The sequence below is a fragment of the Hippocampus guttulatus genome, chromosome 1 (assembly GCF_054856545.1).
Source record: "Hippocampus guttulatus isolate MCC_2025c chromosome 1, RoL_Hgut_1.0, whole genome shotgun sequence".
NCBI classification, from domain to species: domain Eukaryota; kingdom Metazoa; phylum Chordata; class Actinopteri; order Syngnathiformes; family Syngnathidae; genus Hippocampus; species Hippocampus guttulatus.
Window position 1 is genome coordinate 22,831,961 of NC_141261.1, and position 19,554 is coordinate 22,851,514.

The 19,554-nt window shown below is 43.6% G+C and overlaps 2 protein-coding genes across 2 annotated transcripts in view; both read right to left on the bottom strand.

Annotated features, from left to right (window-relative positions):
* LOC147211013 (nuclear pore membrane glycoprotein 210-like) overlaps positions 1-6,323 on the bottom strand; it is a 34,364-nt gene extending 28,041 nt beyond the window's left edge. Inside the window, exons 1-5 of the mRNA XM_086120282.1 lie at positions 6,020-6,323; positions 5,772-5,906; positions 5,498-5,653; positions 3,239-3,437; positions 2,562-2,707 (exon numbers count right to left, since the gene is read on the bottom strand). Of these exons, the coding sequence (XP_085976408.1) occupies positions 2,562-2,707; positions 3,239-3,437; positions 5,498-5,653; positions 5,772-5,906; positions 6,020-6,190 (807 nt within the window). The 5' untranslated portion in view covers positions 6,191-6,323. The remainder of the gene's footprint in view (positions 1-2,561; positions 2,708-3,238; positions 3,438-5,497; positions 5,654-5,771; positions 5,907-6,019) is intronic.
* Positions 6,324-11,358: 5,035 nt separating this feature from the next.
* LOC147211014 (nuclear pore membrane glycoprotein 210-like) overlaps positions 11,359-19,554 on the bottom strand; it is a 49,400-nt gene continuing 41,204 nt past the window's right edge. Inside the window, 14 exon segments of the mRNA XM_086129539.1 lie at positions 11,359-11,791; positions 11,882-12,120; positions 12,877-13,023; positions 13,596-13,713; positions 14,513-14,586; positions 14,886-14,945; positions 15,044-15,264; positions 17,007-17,182; positions 17,616-17,794; positions 17,865-17,973; positions 18,150-18,308; positions 18,441-18,572; positions 18,680-18,760; positions 18,863-19,042. Coding sequence (XP_085985665.1) covers positions 11,588-11,791; positions 11,882-12,120; positions 12,877-13,023; positions 13,596-13,713; positions 14,513-14,586; positions 14,886-14,945; positions 15,044-15,264; positions 17,007-17,182; positions 17,616-17,794; positions 17,865-17,973; positions 18,150-18,308; positions 18,441-18,572; positions 18,680-18,760; positions 18,863-19,042 — 2,079 coding nt within the window. The 3' untranslated portion in view covers positions 11,359-11,587.

The following is a 19,554-nucleotide window of genomic DNA, read 5'->3' on the forward strand; positions in this document are numbered from 1 at the left end:
TGACCGAAAGAACGAGATCCCGGCTACAAGCGGCCGAAATGAGTTTTCTCCGCAGGGTGTCCGGGCTCTCCCTTAGAGATAAGGTGAGAAGCTCGGTCATCCGGGAGGGGCTCAGAGTCGAGCCGCTTCTCCTCCACATCGAGAGGAGCCAGATGAGGTGGCTTGGGCATCTGATTCGGATGCCCCCTGAGCGCCTCCCTGGTGAGGTGTTCCGGGCATGTCCCACCGGGAGGAGACCCCGAGGAAGACCCAGGACACGCTGGAGAGACTATGTCACCCAGCTGGCCTGGGAACGTCTCGGGATCCCCCGGGGAGAGCTGGAAGAAGTAGCTAGGGAGAGGGAAGTCTGGGCTTCCCTGCTAAAGCTGTTGCCCCCGCGACCCGGCCCCGGATAAGCGGTAGATGATGGATGGATGGACTATCAGGTCGAGTTCTGCAATGTGACTATATACACACACACACACGCACACGCATATATCTTAAACCTATTTCAAACTATAAGAAGACAAGATGAACATCACAGCGCGACCGATCACCATGTTTTTCCCCAATTCAAAAACCTCACCTACACCATCAGCACCTCAAGCAGAAGAATCTGCTGAGTGAATCAAGTGAGAGCTGCCTTCGACGTCGCCAACACAAGCCTCTTTGCCTCTCTGAGAAGGCACTGTTGATGAATGTTAAAAACTGTATAATGTTTGGCAATCAACGATTTAATGAAATATATGTATGCATTGTTGTAATTCTTGTCTCAAATATGTAAAGTAGAAATACTGTTTATACATTTTAAACATGGTGGTACCCACTAACACATACAGTAAATATTCCCATCCCCGGAATTCTATGGAAAGGAACATCCTTCACCCGGAATAAAAACCTATGCATTAACATTTTGACTACGATATTACATGTTACCGGAACTTGCGTAAGCGGAAATTCCACTACCCGTAACCCGGATGGAGGTGTAATGCCGCGGGAGCTTAAATACATGCAACGCCCACCCGATGTGACGGAAAATACACAACGCTGAAACAAGTTTTCACTTCGCGTTTTTCGATCATCAGATTCTAAACAAAGATGAGTTTTTATTGCCGTGCGTTTTACTGTAATTGTGAATGATGTTAACTTTATTCACTTACGTCCTGGAGAAAGCGGCACTAGCTTAAAAGCAGCACCCACTCGACCGAAGAAACGTGTTCGCTTCGCCGTTTTCATTCATCAGATTCGAAACGAAGACGTGTAAGCGACTTTTTATTGGCGTGCGTTTTACTGTAATTGCGAAAGATTTTAACTTTATTCACTTACGTTGTGTAGATCATCGCATCGAAACGTAGAAGAACAGTAACGACTGGAGCGGAGCGAGTGAAATGCATCCGTTTGAGCGAGGCTGGACACAAAGTTAAAAAGATCCAGCAGACACTTGGAGTCGGAAAGACGCAAATCTACGAAACTTTAAAAAACAAGGCATCGATTCAACGCCTGATGACAAGCCACCATCCAGCAAGGAAGCAATGCAAATGGCAACAAAAATCCTTCAGTATTACCAGACATCGGTTATCAACGGGACACTTACTTGCAACTAGCAAGAAAACTGTATGACACGCAGGCAAACATTGTCATAAACCAAAGAATGCATCCGACAAAACAATCCAAAATACACATTTTTTCCCCAAGACAGAAAAAAATAAACATTAAAATACTGTACGTATTTTACTGTTTTAATCTTTTTTGGATACACCTGTATTGCAGTTTTTGTTATATAAACAGTTTTTGGACAGTATATTTTTGTATTTTATTGATTGTGTTGTTACACGTGCATTTTGTCAACATACTTGCAGGTTCATAAAGGACATGTACCATGCTCATTTCCCAAATGAGGAATTTCTGTTATCAGGACAAATTGGACAGCGCAAACACGAGTCCGTACTAGAGAATATTTACTGTATACGAAAATTCTTGGTGGTTGGGGGGGGGGGAGCTACCTCATGGTTTTTACCTCCCGCTCTGTTACCCATTAACGGTGAAAAACGAGCGATTACTGTGTATCGTTATTGGGATATAAAATTGCTTATATTGTGATTGAGGTCAGCGTCGCTGTTCATGGACAAAAACGCCCACAAGGAAATTATTAGTTTTGAGACTAGTCAAGACTCCATCCATCCATCCATTTTCCAAACCGCTTGATCCTCATTAGGGTCGCGGGGGGTGCTGGAGCCTATCCCAGCTGTCTTCGGGCAGTAGGCGGGGGACACCCTGAATCGGTTGCCAGCCAATCGCAGGGCACACAGAGACGAACAACCATCCACGCTCACATTCACACCGAGGGACAATTTAGAGCGTTCAATCAGCCTGCCATGCATGTTTTTGGAATGTGGGAGGAAACCGGAGTACCCGGAGAAAACCCACGCAGGCCCGGGGAGAACATGCAAACTCCACACAGGGAGGCCGGAGCTGAAATTGAACCCGGTACCTCTGCACTGTGAAGTCGACGTGCTAACCACCGGACTACCGGGCCGCCCTAGTCAAGACTCACTAAGTCTAAATTATGTTTTCAGACTCACGCCGAGGGGAAGATAAGCTGCAATGGTGATCTTTGCACTGAGGTGAACATTGCCATGGGTGTAGCTGACCAAGAGCCTGGTATAGCCTGGGGTCAGGGCTTTGGCCATCAATCCACTGCAGTGGCCTTCGCCGGGAGACAGACGACCTGCAAGGCAGAAACAGAGGTGTTTGGGGGAGAGAGGAATGCAAATATCCGTCATTGTTCACCAAAAAACAAAAGACTACTTTTTTTTCCTAGTGTACTTTTTCAATTAGCAATTGGAGAGTGAAGTGAATCTGAAATGGAAATTTGAAGAGATTCATTGTTTCAATGTTCAACAAGCCCCATAAATGGGTCCCACCCAAAACACAACAGATGGTTGATGTAGAATTTATGTATTGCTGGCCTTACTGCTTCAGTCAATGAATATAAGAAGAAGCAAAATAGACGGCACTTTTACCCTCAAACACATGAAATACTGAAGTGGTCTACTCCAGCTCGACAACTTGTGACCAGTTGTAGCTCCCAATGACAAACTGTCCAAAACAGGACGATCAACAAATGAGCATCTATTCGTGAGTGACCTTCACTTGATGGCAATTCTCCGATGAGTGAGGCAAATGGCAACATGAGGAGAAAATTATCTTTTTTGCATTGAAGCAGCTGCTACACATCAGAATCCATTTGCAGACTCACCTTCAAGCTGCTGAAAGACGCCTTGGTTTTCCTCATCAGCCTGCAGGTCAAAGTGGGAGCAGTCACTTAACATGACAAGCTCCATCCCCTCTTCCTCCAACAGGCCAAATATTCTGAGAGGTAGTTCCAGAATCGTGCCCACTCGGGCTTCCACTCGACAGGGAGCAAAGTCCATTGCCACGGGTTCAACGACGTATACCTAAGGGAATGAATATATTCAAAGACATCAGTGTCAAAGTTGGGGATCAAGGTGTACACAACATCACAAAGTAATTGGACTGACAACCTTGACAGCCCCAAAAATGGAAAAGAGTTCTTTTTTTTTTAAGATAAAGAAAAATATCCTACACATTTTTCAATAAATCGGATACTGCACATGTCAGATTAATACATTATAAAATTGCTGTCGGCAAAAACGCAGAGTGTCCAGTGAAGTGAGTGAGTTAGTGCATTGTTAAAACTGGATGCCGCCAAACAGTTTTGCTTTCAACTCTCTAATAAAAAGAAACAATTCTAATAACATCTGCATTAACATGAATCATTTGCATTTGTAATTAAAACACGGTTACTTTGCAAATAATTCATATTCCTTGGCTCATTTTTGGATATTGTGACAAGGATTTTTCATTCCCATGAAATTTCGGTGTTGAATCCATTGACAACATTTTTAAAGACTTAGAAAATGTCACTTGATTCATTGGAAGATTGATTTAGGATGGTAGGTAATGTCACTGCTCGATTGTGTGCCAAATCAAGTGACCTTTTGTGAACTGAAGGCAGCATCACAATCCGTCGTGTCAAACAAAAAAAGGGTTATCAGACCTGACCCAGACTATGCATTGCCATACTTTGATTGTTTGTAACACATCATTGGCATCATATCCAATGGTACTGAGCAGCAAAACAACAAGCGTACTGCACATCAAAATGATAACAGGCTTGAGCGGCCCTTTTCATAGAAGACAGCTGATGCTAACAAAAGTGGAAAATGTGAATTTAAAAGGACCAGTTCAAGACAAGTCAGGTCAAGTCAAGTACAACTTGATTGTCAAATGCGCTGTTTGTGCAACATACAGCACAGATGAAATTTCTTTCCTCTCAACCAGACAACAAGAGGAGCCGCTGCAGATGCCCGCGCCACCATCAATAGAACAGTTAACATAAGATGACAAAATAATACAACACAACACATAAGACACAGACAGTCGTGACATCTGAACCACTTTTCCTGCATACACTTTGTTGTTTGAAGCAGTTATAGATGAAAGAGGAGCAAATCAAAGTGTCCTTTTCAACAGTGATCCAAGACGTCATGCTAAAAATGTGCACACGTCTGCTACAAGCTAAGTTTGAAAGCAACAAGAACCTGCAGCATCCATTAACGAAAAAGAGATTGTCTCTCATCTCATGTCCCCTGTAAATCAGCTTCAATTCCAAGCCGCAACTCCCAGTTCCACATACGCATCGGCGCGCTGCGCTGACGCTCCTTTCTTCTCATCGTCAGCTCCTCAAGCCTTACATCCATCCAGCCGCAGATTGTCCAACAGCACCGACCTTTCCACTGAACAAAGCGGGGCTGTGAAAATGCTGCCCATTACAGGCGCAAAACACAATCGCCCCGGAGCTGTCCAGCAATGACAGTCAGATGGCGCCAACATTCCTCCCAATCAAAATCAGTGCTGGTACATGTGTGCTGCCAAAAAGGCGCAACCACCAAGCACAAATTCTTCTTCTTTGACGAATATCATGGCCAAAAATGCTGAAAAACAATCCACATCAGGTCCACACGACGTAACAATACCATGTGACAAAACAAAAGACAAAAACAACAAAAAACGCATGGCTCTTGAAGAGCACTTGCCGGCGGCTGCCTATTCGGGCGCCATTTTCAAAGCAGAAAGGGGCACTCTGATTACCATTGCACAATGTTCTTAAACAATCATTTAAATATTCAAGATGGAGAATAGCTTTTGATTTGTAATATTGTTAAGTTGCGATTGTACTGCATTACATTATATTAGCATTATATACAAGTTGCCCCCACAACCCCCCCCCCAAAAAAAATGCATGCGATAACTGCTGCAGAAAAATCGCAACGTAGTTGAGAGCCGATATGCGCCAACGTTGTGTGTGGCAAAAGGTGATGAATCACCTGCATGCCATGCATCATCATTTAACAACTATAGATTCATAATTCTGAATTAAATTGGCTGAAGAGTAAATGCCAGACATTATCAATGATGCTGTCAGTCACCATACCTTCATCTCTCCGAATTGGAGTTGTTTGCGCATATCCTGTGCTTTCACGACGCTGACACCAATGTCACTGACTGTCGTCATCACGCCTTTCACAGTCACTGTGGCCACATTTGGGTTGGACGAGGACCATCTGAAATTTCCACTGCCGCCTGTTGCCTATCCAAAGCAAAGAGCAAGAACCTCTCAATGACATTGAATGGAACAGTATGAGAAATAAAAAACACACCTTTGCTTACAACTCAGTCATCGTCTTGCTCATCCAAATGAATTATACCTTAATTGTGTACTGATAAGGTCCGACCTTGGGTTGCCATGGGAATGTGAGAATACTTGGACTGAGAACAATAGGTTTATAGATTTCCACATTCTGTTCATTGTGGACTGGTTTAGCGAGTGGATGGACCCCATCCTTCGAGAAGCAGAAGAGAGGGCACAGTCACTGATCAAGTTGACGACATTTTTTCGGGATTAACTAAAGATTATTGTCATTTTGAAATGTGAACAAGTATAAATCAAACTTACTTCATCCTCAACAGCTGTCAAAGTAGCATCAAAGACACTCGAGCCATCTTTGATAGCTTTGACCCTATGGTAAGATCCATTCAGGGAAGAGTGCAAAATGTCAAAGAATTCCAGAGGGAAAACAGAATCGATTCGGATATTCTGCCAAAAGAGGAGGTAGAAAAGCAACATCAATAACTTTGCTTTATGTATGAAAGGTGGTCACAGTAAAGCTGTGAGCTGAATTTGAAAGTGTGTCATATGTGAGCAGAAACAATCGTTATCACATAGCTGGCATCCCGTCATGGAATATGGCAATCGGATTCGTGACGCATTTCCGATCTCGTTTGTGAATTTCGAATTTCCGCGTTCACTTTTTGCTCCTTCGCAACAAAGGGAAGAACGCACAGAAAATAAAAGAGCGCTTCGATGACGCAGCGATTGTAACAACTAACACCCTCCTAGTTTTGTTCCCAGTCCACTACGCGCTGTGAATGAAATCTGTATGAAAATGGCCACGGCTAATTATGCTATTATAGCGGCTGGATGTCAAAACTACATTTCACCTTTTTATATTTGCCCGTGTGGTGGTCCACTCGCCTGACTTGTTGGCGTCTTAGCGTAGGATCGGTTCCGACTCGGTGACGGTGTGCATGTGGATGCGAAGAGTCGCTTCATGTGCCCTGCAACTGACTTGCGACCACCAGAGTGCAGTCTGCTTTCCGCCCGAACTCAGTTCGGATAGGCTCCAGCAACTCCCAGCGAAACCGTTCAGGATAACCGTTGTTGAAAATGGATGAATGGATGTCATTCACTCTTTTTCTTTCAGTCCGTTATTTTTCCCGCTGTTGAGGATGGAGCCGGAAGTTACGAACGGAAACAGTTCTTCATAACTTCATTTCACATTTTCAATGTACAACAAAGAACAAAGTCAGCCACGTTTCATATTTGCACAGACATAAAGAACTTAGCGCCAGGGGGCTAATAACTAATATGACAGACATTCAATGTGTATGCAAAAATACTAAGATTCAAGGCAAGCCGATTACACATTTGATTTTCGCTCAGCCCACCCCACCCCAGCAAAACCAAAATGTGCATTCTTCTAAAATTAACCAAAGGTTATTTTTCAATAAAACTTGTCACAAAAATACATAGGTGACACCAGAAAGATTTTACTGACGCACAATGCCAGAATAGAATACCAGTGCCCCACCAGTGTCTTTCATGAACCTTTTTTGCATATATAAATCAGGTGAACAATTTAAATTACATTTATTTACTCTTATTTGTGATTAACTAATGATTGTGTAAAAGACAGCCTTTCTTCCAAGCTCCAGGATCTCGTCCATAAGAGACAGATCAAATTGTAACCATGTGAGATGATGAGGTAATCTCTTTCTGAAAAAGCACCCATATTCTGTTCTTTCAAAAGGATTTGACATAGGGAACTATTTTTCCAATCACTCCAAACCTCTTTCATGTACTAGTTCATCAACAGGATTCATTTTACTGTGACAGTGTCATCGACAGGTGCTCTTCGACTGAGGTTTACTTACATCAGACCAGTACAGCTTGTTGCCAGATTTATTGAGTACTTCAATTAGGATATCATAGTCTCAACCCATTTCCAGAACCCAATTGCTTCCAGGATGAATTTTAAAGCCGAAATCAAACACACAGTTTTGAAAAAGACTTTTCGCACTCACTTTTCTCTTTCAAAACAAAAGTAAGCAGGAGTGACTGAACTAACCTAAGTTGGCAGGTTCCACCACAAGCAAAGTGTTGTCGGTAAGACGAAACACTCCTTGCACCCAAAGCCCTAAATAATATTTGTCAGGAAAATTGAACCAGACCTTGTACAGCTGTCACATGTAGAAACCTTTGGAGGGGAAGCCCGCTCAAAATTAAAAGGGAGTACACGGAAGAAGAACAGAAACATATTTTATTATGAAAGTCACTGTACTGTGTTGTCTGTAAAGAGTATAACTGAAATGGCTTCTGTGTTACTGCCCTAATATGACATGGAGAAAAATAAACAGTGGTCACAGTATCAATATAATGTGTGCAAAATATTAATTTGTGGCCAACAATACAAATTTGTAGCCAAGAAAAAATTGAGAGGTCCTCATCTGTTAAAATTAGTTTCTCATCAATGACAACACAATAGCTGCCCTGATCTAATTCAAATCAAGTTCAGTACAACTTTATTGTCAAATGTTCCACATAAAGCACAGATGAAATTGACTTCTGTGCTAAGACATTCCGATCAAACAATATAAATGAGCCAGCCTTCTTGATGAAACATAAGGAATGCAATCCATGACGATTAACGCTACTCCTGATCTGTTGACAAGGCGACACGGTGTTCGACTGGTGAGCACGTCGGCCTCACGGTGCAGAGGTGCAGGGTTCACTTCCCGCCTTCCTGTGTGGGGTTTGCGTGCCTGCGTGGGTTTTCTCCGGGTACAACGGTTTCCTCCCACATTCCAAAAACACGCATGGCAGGTTAACGGAGCACTCTAAATTGTCCCTAGATGTGAGTGTGAGTGCGACTGATGGTTTGTCTATGTGTGCCCTGCGATTGGCTGGCAACCAGTTCAGGGTGTCCCCCGCCTACTGCCCGAAGACAGCTGGGATAGGCTACAGCATGCCCGCTTGGAGGATAAGCGGATGAGAAAATGGTCTGTGTGACTCAGTAGAACGACTGACTATATTCTGATGATTACCAACATTTTAGTATCAAACTTAATTCTTACTCACTGCATACCCGAAGGAGCCGTGGAGAAAAACACGTGGGCTGACTTCACCTGCTCTGGCTGAAGATGCAACTCGCCTCCTTTCGGAACATACAGCGTGGCAGCTGCCCGTCACAAAGTGCGGACAAATGAGAACACTTGGCATCTGTGGCATTTCACTCACAACACACAAATTAGACATGGCCTAAAGGGCATCAAATGGAAGAGGGGCTTGTGCTCAACCATCCCCCTGGCCACCATTCCTTGCTCAACAGCTTTTAACCAATTTATTTGGAACCTCATACCCATGAATACCATATTTTTCAGACTATCAGTCACACTTTTTTTTCATAGTTTGGCTGCGACTTGTACTCAGGGGTGAATTTTATATACTCAAATTACAGCTCCAACGAGCATCCAAATTCCCCTTTTCCTAATTGTGGTGACTTTCTATGCAAAACCCCCACCTTCTTTCCACCAGAGATCATACATCAAAAGCATTTGCCAGCTGCCAAAAGTCAGTACAGTGAAACTCCTCTCGAACGAAACCTACAGGTACATGGGCGAAAATACCCCCTAATGTGAAAAAATCTTCATGCTTTAACACCATTCCCATTCTACTGCCCCCCCCCCCATATGACGAAAAAACCCCTGTTGCGTGATACGAAATCATTTTCTCTGCTCCAGCCTCGCGAAGACATTCACTACAACGAAGTCTAATCCAACAGCGACCTCTACTGCTTCGTTCGGAATCGGCAACAGCAACCACCACACTGGTTTACATAGTGAACGATGTTTATTTCGGTCACAGCTGCGAGTTTCCTGAACGCAACATCCTCATAGCTGCCCTGCTAGTGGCTTACCGAGCATCATCCTGGCCTCCGATTGGCCAAGAGGGACCTCACTGTCTATGTGTGTAGATACTAAAGCTAGATCCGTAGAAGATAGAGTGGAATGCATCCAATGAGCTGCTCAGAGTAAATTGCTTATGGCTTGACGGACATTCAAATAAACGAACGTTTCCTCGTATTACAAGTAAAGCATTTTCCTCGAAAATGCTGGAGGTGGCCACCGTTTTTCATCAGTGCATCTGAGGGACCAGATGGGACCACCCACTTGCTAACCAGATGTACAGCGAATAGGCCATTTTCAATTTGGACAAAAAAGGTGTGCACTGTCCGTCGAGCCGCATACAATTCACCCTGAGCATGAAAACACCCAGAATCGGACTGAGCAAGAATCGCTTCCTTGTTTTTTAAAGATTTGAGTCTTTCAGACTCCAAGCGTCTCTTGAATGTTTCGTACTTTGTAACCCGCTTCGTTTAATCAGATGCACTTCACTTACTGTTCCTCTTCGTTTGGATGCCATGATCTACAGGACGTAAAAATGTTCGCAATTCCAGTAAAACCTACTGCAATAAAGAGTCACTTGCATGTCGTCGTTTTGAAATCAATGATTGAAAATAGCGGCGCGGACACACTTATTCCGTCGTATCGAGCGGAGTTACTTAATTTAGCGCTACTACTGCGGGCTTCCGTATCGTCTCCCCCTCCCTCCTTGTGCTCTGCAACTTCAAATAACTGCGCCACCTGGAGTTGAAATGCCTGTCATTACAAGTCCAAATGAAATGAATACAATCATTTACATCGAACCTTAATTGTGTACTGTGCCAACCATCGGCGGGCTGGATTAAAAAGACCAGCGGGCCGGATCCGGCCCGCGGGCCGTAATTTGCCCAGGTTTGCTCTAGTGGGTGTTTATCTACGTCAGGGGTGCCCAAAGTTTTTGGACCGAAGATCGACTTTTCGTTCAACCAACCTCCCGGGATCGCCCCTTACCGCGCACGCACGCGCGCGTGCACGCACACACACACACACACACACACACACACACACACACACACACACACACACACACACACACGCGCGCGCACACACACACACACACACACCATGATGAGAAGCCAAACACGGAAGCAAGCGATGCACTTTTGCAGCCTGTTGACTATCGTAGCTCACACGAGCCGTTTTAAAGTGCTTCCCTCAGCCCTCTAGACTCCTATTGTTTGCCCGTGCCCTCGGTGAATTGGGCACTAAGCAACCTGAATGATAATAATGACGATAAAAGATACAGCGCAACAGCTCCGATCACAAACAGCAATTGCAGACTGCTGAGCGCGAACCACTTCCGGTGACGTAGGTCACGCGCCTCCGTAGGTTAAAAAGATTTACCTGCTTTATTTTATTTTTAAAATATTTTGGGGGGAAAATGAGATTGATAAGATGATTAGGGTGCAGTGTACATTCACACAAAAAATATATTATTAACACATACAAAGACGCACAATGTTTTTGTTTTTGTTTTTTCTCCTCTACACTTTTCGGATCTAATTCGGACCAGTCCTAGATCCACCGGTCGATCAGGATCGACGTAATGGGCACCCCTAATCTACGACCTAATTTGGGGGATTTGCATTTGTTTACATTTGAACTGAGATTTGAGTATACAATCAAAAGCAGCCTCATGCAAGCAGCTTGTGAGTTATTTCCAATGTACACAGCTGCAGGGTGCCCAGAATGCATGTTTATTCAGTCAAACACAAAAATAGTACACTTCAAAAAAAAGGCCCAACCGGCACACTTGGAATCTCTTGGCTTGACAACAGCAGTTCGTCACTCAGAGGCAGCACAAGTAGCAAGGGAAGCACACAACTATGTCATTAAACAATATAGTTCAGAATTTGCTTGTGCGAGTCAAATACTATTGACAACAAATTGAGGTATTCCTCTGCGTCAAACATTTTTAAGAGGCAACCTTAGCCATGAACTCGCAGAGGAAAACTTACTGACCTTACAGGTCTGCATCGGAATCAGCCACGTGTATCAAAGTGACCGGGATGATGAGACTCTGACCCAAGGAGGCACTGCTGAAGGTAATTGAAGCAGAGCCGGCTGCTCGGAGGTCCAAAGCCCCGATGGTGTACTTTGACAGACTTGGGGAGTCGCATTTTGCCTCGGCCTTTTGAATACTGATGAGTGGAGAACTGGTGACCACCTAAGAAAAACAAAGATATTTCACTCGATTCGATTTCCTCACACAGACCAGGGCATCGTTATTTTTCTGAAAACCACGATTGCCTCTGACCTCCATGTCTGCTTGGGCAGCAGCTGGAACAAAGACTGTGAGCTCCGCAGTTGGACGCAGGTTTGAGAGCGTCAGCTCTGTCAGGTCTGAGTACAGGCCGGCGGTGGCGCTGACCTGCTTCCCTGAGAAGGCGCTGCCCTCCAGGGCAGCCTTCACCAGCAGGTTACTCATGGACATGCTGCAAACTCTGGTCAGTCGGGCTGCCGTTGGCTGCAAGGTCACGGAACAGGTGTATAAACCTATGGCAAGGACAAAAGGGAAACGGGAGGCTGAGGGTGACAGAATGATGACAAACAATGTGTTAGCATAAACAAATGACAGTTTAAAAAAAGGCCGTTATAATCCTCCCCTCCAAGTGGCAACATAATACATTAGAAAGCGCATCAATTTCTGTTCTGCTCTCATCTCTGAATTTCTTGATGAAAAGTAATTTGGTCACATGTTCCCATCAGCACTCCGTTGGAATGAGCAAAGTGGGTGCCTCCTTGACCAGGCTGCGGATTCCCACCGAGGGGTCCGAAACACAATTCAACAAGCTTTCACGCATGAGGGAGCCTTTGGAGCTCAATACTTACAACCTGGTGCCTTTTATGGGCAACGTTAAAAGCACTCCTTGGGCCACGGCGATACGGATTCTAGACTTTAAGCAGACCTACCTCAAGTGAATGAGTGCATTACATTTGTTGCACATGCTGCAGTCAAGATTTTGAAACAACTACATTTGTCTCCTTTGGGTTTCCGTAGCAGAAAAAAAATAATGGCACAACAATTAGCCATTTACTAGACCTATAATTATATGTACAAAAAGATGTACGTTGATGTGTTATGAATTGTTTTCATATTCCAGAAATTAATCGTGGGATTTAAAATGAATGAAGACTGACAAATCAAAAATGGAGTGATGAAAAATGCATTCTCCAGCTCATGACAAACCCACGTGGCGGGGGGGGGTCTTTGGCTGTTTCCACAGGAATGTCAAGTCAGAAAAGACGTACCACTGCTGGTGTCAAAGCTGATGTGCGTTTTAAAGACGCTGCTTGCAGGGACATCAACATCATAGCCGGTAAAGCTCAGGTGGCAAGCGACGGAGATTTCTGGCTGCAGCTGCGCAATGGCTTCGGTCTGGAAAGAGGAGCAGGTTCCTGCAGGATACATTACAGTGGCATGAGCGAAGGCCGACAATCAACACTGTGGTTACATGAATTAGATGAAGGACGGGAAGGCGGAAGGGGCTGTGCAGAAAGGATTTGAGTGAGAGATTTAATACGCTTCACTGTTCGATAAATATTTGAAACTGAGGGCTCACACAGCAAACTGAGGTAAGTCGGTACATGTATTTCATCAAGTCTGAGGGATCACATCGGAGAGCAGTGTTGTGCATATATGTTGTTGACATATGCTTAGTTCCTAACCCGAGCAAGTGGCTTACAAGGTTCAATGAAGTGCTCTGTATTATTGGGTTGAGTCATGAAAAGCAAAAAAAAATCAGTAGACAAATAGCAACAGTTTTAATGTCCAATGATGAAAAATATTATTCGCTTTAAGAGTGTGCTTTTTTGCATGAAGCCAGGGGACACCAATGGTTTTGTACTTGGACCCTGCTTAATTACATACTGATCATATGAAGTGATACTTTTTATTTTTGTGTGGTGATTTGGTGATTATCGACATGAGTAGTGACAAAAGGTTGACTAAAGTTGGGTCCTTTCAATACCGATGAGGTTGGCTCCTTGTCCTCTGGTCGTGAGAAACACTTCACTGGGCTTGCCAATTTCCACTGGTAAGGCTTGCTGTGCTTTTGCAGCTGTGTTGGTAGCCGATTTCACCGCAACCTAACATTCAGGAGAAAAACAATCAATGAATACCATTAGCAATCACAACCTTCTCAGTTTTGGTAGGGTCAGATGCAAATTTGAAGAAAAAAAAAGGAAACACCTCATGGTTTGATAATACATAAAATAAGAGATACAGTGTCTGTATAAATATGCAGGTGACATTCATCTTTGGGGAAATACACTCAGTGGACTGCATTCAGTGATGCACAAAAATTGTCAGGCAATTGGACAAAATCTGATGAGGAGGCACTTGACCACAAAGGCAAGGGTTCTAAACTTTTTTTTGTCTTGTGTACCCCTGAACCTTTGTGTCATACCATGAGTACCCCCACTCATTTCAGTTGATAATCTTCTAAAAGCAGAACGTAACACAACTGAAAATAAACAGGTTCATATATTCTTTTTAAAATGACATCAAAGTCATGAATGAACCTGCGTATGCTCTTGATCCAAACACAATACAGTACACTGTATTTATCAGAAAAAAAAGAGTTTATTTGAATGTGTTGAGCTGAGTGATTATTGTCGTCCCAGGGAAATAAATGGGAGCACACTGATACCACTTCATTGACGGGCTTATGAAATGACTGAGAATGCATTTTCACCATGCATTGTTAAGACAGAATCGGTTACCTCTTTCATCACAACAACTGACGGCCTGAAGGAATAAATAAATAAAATAATCAATCAATCAATAAAGAAATAAATTTTGCGAATTTGGCATGAGGTATTTCAGTGAATTCTATCAGATGGATTACAATAAGTAGCTATGGTGGATCAAGTCAACGTACTTTACCTCTCTGTATGTTTTCAAAACACCAGGTATCTCATAGTACACAGTCGCTGCCCCAGAGTTTCTGGCTACAGAGCCTTCAGTCGCTCTGCTCCCCAACTCTGGAACACACTCCCCGCTGACCTTCGTAATACGGACTCATTAACACATTTCAAATCCAGCCTCAAAACACATCTGTTTAGACAAGCCTACTCACTCCGACCATAAAGCCATTATTTTTATTTATTTATTTTTTGTTGTATTTTTTCTTATTTTATTTGATGCTGTTTTTAACATTGTGTTTGTGATTTTAACTGCTTGTTGTAAGGTGTCCTTGAGTTTCTAGAAAGGCGCCCACAAATAAAATGTATTATTATTTTTATTATTACAGCCGCACCAGTTTGGGAGTCGACCTGGAGTACGGCATTGGCTGAGGAGCTCCAAATACCGTGGCCTCCTGCAGAGAAAAGGAGATTGAAAAAATTGCCCGAGATGATGAAACTAAAACTATTCAGGGGGCTTGAGATAATTATATACTGTACACATATTTCTCACCGTCCTGCCTGTCCAGTTGAGCAGTGAAGCAAATGACGTCTCCCACCACCAGCCTCTGGGCCTCTTCTGGCTGAATGGCATGCTCCACAGGAAGTGGAATGGCGTCTGCCACAACAGGATTCTGACTGTCGTGTACAGACAGCAGCGTGAAACCTGTTTTGACGGTCCGGACTGTCACAGTATGGTTACTGGGCCCAAACTCGACCTGCACCAGATCATCCCTGACAGCCAGAAACAAAACAGCCATTAAAAAACTGTGCTGGCGTGTCCAAATATTTCTTTTGCTTTTTTGACCATTAACCATGATTCAAATTTAACGCACGGAAAGAAAGAAAGCCATGATTATACTGGTGATAAAGCAGATACAGCAGCATATTTCGACACGATGTTCGTATTGGTGCTCTGATTTGAGAAGCAGTTTGCATATGAAGCATAACAAAGCTCAAAAAACTGCTGCTGTCGATTGTATTTGGCATATAAATCTTCCATTGGTAATCTCAAATCGAAAATCCGACCAAATGCTGTGGCCAATAATACAAGTATTTGAAAATAAACAAGCAGCGAAGTGTTTCAATTTTGCAGGTATTTTTTCCTAAACAGGTGTTGCTGTTTGCGTCCACCGAAAGAGCATCGCACTCCCAGCTGAACTACATGTACCTGTCAAATCCGAGTTTCTCGTGGAGATTTTAGAACAATTAAACACAGCCTATTATTTTTGTCCGTGGAGTCTCAGCCTTGTATGACACCGATTTTGATTGGTTTCCCCTCAAAGTGAATGTCAGCACCTTGAGTGCACTGTAACAGAATTCATTTGTCGCGAAGAACGATGAGGAGACTTTCCTTCCGTGCCAAACACTCCCACTCATTGAAGTCACTCACACCACAACTGAACTCCTTGTGTTTGAAACCATGGAGAGGGAACAGCCTCGTAAATTAACGTAGTGAATTACAAGCCTCATGAATCCAAACCATATTGGCAGTGTTGAAATGTTGATTTGCCGACTTCATTACACACAGAGCCTTGTTAGAATTTGTGTGAGAAATTTCTAACTGCTCACAGCTCCAGCATTGAATTGTCAGTATTTTGGCTTGATTGCCTTTTGGAAATTATACATGGAGATGGCGTAATGATTAATCGACAACTGGTCGATTATCAAATGAAGTGAAAATTATTTTTGAAAACCAACTAATTGTTTGGAGACCTTGTTTAAATTTAGATTGTCCAAGACCTCAGAATTTCAGACCGAACAGGTTAAAATATTCTCCGATTTTTATTGTCCTCCATTAAAGCAGACTCAAAATCTTTGTGGAAACATCTGCTTGTACATTGGAAAGCAAACATCAGCAATTAATTTTTGTTGGTCCTTTTTGTTTTGTTTTTTCAAATAAAAGGTAGCAAGGTATCAATCAGATCAAACAGACTCATGATGATCAACCATGTTTTAAAAATGTAATTGGCATGATTCTTTGAATACTGGCTAAATTAGGGAACAGATTGGGGCGACAGAAGCTCAGTCTGCTGTGAAAACACAAAAAACAAAAAGACTTGTTTTGCGAGACACGAGTTTGCATCCTGCCTGTTATCGGAGCCTGTGCACTTGAGCAAGGCGCAGAGTCCCCTCAAACGCAGCGCAGAGATGCAGAAGCATTTGTGCAAGATCAAATCCGACCACACCTGGCCTGCAAGTGTGCATGGTCTCGCTCGGTGCGGTGAATGACATTTAAGATCGAGAGTGACAATTCAACTACCGGTAAGTGAATTTATGTCATTAATTAACTGTTATGCTTAATGACATTTGGAAAGAAATAATTATGTTAATTATCCAAAGTTGTTGGCACTTGGCATCGTACAACGGAATCATCAAGCAAACACGTTTGAGCGACTTGTGGCTTTTGGCGCACCACTCCTCAGCGACAAGCGCAAAAACATTCACGAGCACCGACAGGGAGAGTGGAAACTGACCTGTTAGTGGAGAAGGTGAGATGGCTGTTGGAGCTGTGCAAGACCTCTCCAGTGCTGGCGTGAAAATAAACGGTGAAGGTGAGGACTATGCCCAAAGGGAGGGCTTTCAGGCTCTCCTTGGTGTACGTATGTAACGCTGGACTGGTACTAAAGCGCACATAGGACACCGGCACCACCTGAGGGATGAGGATGGTGGCTGAAGAGGGCAGTGTTGCCTTCAGGGACAATGTCAACTCAAGACTTTGTACAACTGTTTATCACAGAGCAGACGGCCTACAAAGCTCCCTTGAACATAAACGTGGGTGCACATTGCAACAGGAAACGCAGTCAAAGACGCCATCTCGACAAAACTGAAAAACATCACCGATAACTTTCTGTTTAAGATCATTTGACTATTTCATTAATACGAGGGGCTTATGAACTAGGGTAATTATGAAAGCATGTTCGTGGCAACTAACTGGGGCAATGCATCTCGTATTATGGATGACCACTATTTGAGGAATTAGTCCACTTGCAGCAGTACAATTATTTTTTCTGGATTAAAGATGTAGTGAAAATTCGGTCACCAAAAACGTGATCCGAAAATCCGAAACAGCTTCTCAAACTGACCTTGACTGCAATGATGAGAGTCTGATTGACACCAAAAGACTCTTGGAAAGTAACGAGCAGGGATGAAATGCCAGTGATTGATCCAGAGACCAGGAAGCCCTTTTCATCAACTTGAGCAACAGCAACCTGGTCAGCGTGATCCAGCATACGGTATGACAGTGCACCCATGCCGTCCGTCTCTAGTACACAAGACAAAACAATAATTACAGATCAATTCGTCTCAGCATTTCATTGAGCAACAAGATAAACATGCAAGTTGAATTAACCTGTTTGTTTGAAGTTTGAGGACTGAGTTTGGAGTCATGAGAATCTCTTCGGCCTCGACTTTGGGATTAATCATGTGCAGTTTGTCATAGACCTTGAGGCAAATGTCATGACAACATCATTATTTGGGCACAAGTAACACGTCGGAGTCTGACACACTGTAAAGTTGGGTGCATTGGTCCTGAATATACACATATATCGAAATATATATATGGAGATTAGCTCACATTTTTGTCAAATCGATATACAAGACCATTTTTAGAGCTGTACCTGAATTTGGACCTCATCTTCGAGCTCTGGAAGATTATCAGCAAGTTGACCAAGAACGGGGTCGACAACTCTGAGGACAACCTTGAGCCCAGTCCGCCCTCTTGTCCGACCAGTCACAGTCATGCCGAAATTGTACTCCGAGTTAAGCGCCACGTTAGCCTGAGATTTTACAAGAGCAAATCAAGTAAAAAGTGAATGGGGGTAGGACAGTGAAGATAGCTACTTCAGTAAATGCAGAGACAGCATGCTGCAAGTCAGCCTGATAAAAGGAACCACTAAAGAGAAACATACCACAGAGTGTCTCGACTGCACATCGAGGATGTCGCTTTTGGTAGTGGGCCAGTGGAAGCAAAGTCCCGGCAGAACATTACCAAATGTGAAGGCTGTTTGACGATTGGTCACACCCATCACAGATACAGGCATCTACAGAAGGAAGCAAGATGCAACAAGGGCCAATGCCAATCATCTTCTCCAAATTGTTGTTTCCTTGGAAATAGTCTTTACTTAAATGTACATTCACAAGGTTGTACCTGCGCTCCCGTCTTGATTCGTGTAGTGGGTGCTCGAATTCGAATGGCAGTCAAACGCACCACCTCAACTTCCACTTGATCCTAAAGACACAGAAGGACCGGCATAAGCAATTCATCTGTTCAAGCATCTGTTCAAAGAAAACTCACTCTGCATGAACCCATCTTTGGTTTTCTTTTTCCTACCTTTGACACAACAACCAGTTTGCCCGTTTCAGCATCGACAGCCTGGATGAGTCCCGTCACCGTGACATGACCAGTGGTCATACCCTTGACATGACCAATGCCGTTTACAGAAGCGATGACCTCATTTGTGAGAGAAAACAGAATATTGGACTGAGCCTGCGGGCCACCCTCAGATGTGATCTAGAAACGGGGGGCATCAACAGGTTTCTCACAAAATACATTTGAGCCGTGTAACCCGAGGGCGCAGGTATTTCAGAAAAGTTGTGGCCGTTCATTTTACTGTGAAAAAAGTAGAGTCAAACAATCATTTCATAAACCTTTTACATAAATCTTCTGAAGTGGTCGATCACTTGGGTGTATTCCATACATTCATCCATCCATTCTTGACCGCTTATCTGGGTCGCGGGTTTAACAGGTTTAGCAGGAAAGTCCAGGTATTTCCAGGACAGCCAGGAGATGTGTGTCCTCGATCATCCCTGGGGCCTCCTGTCAGTGGGACATGCTCTGAACATCTCACCATGGAGGTGTCCGAGAGGCATCCTAATCAGATGCCCGAGCCACCTCATCCGGCTCCTCTCAACATGGGGGGGAAGTGGCTTGATTCTGAGCCCCTACGGGATGACTGAGCTTCTCACCTTATCTCTTAGGGAGAGCATGGACACTCTTCAGAGGAAACTCATTTCGGACGCTTG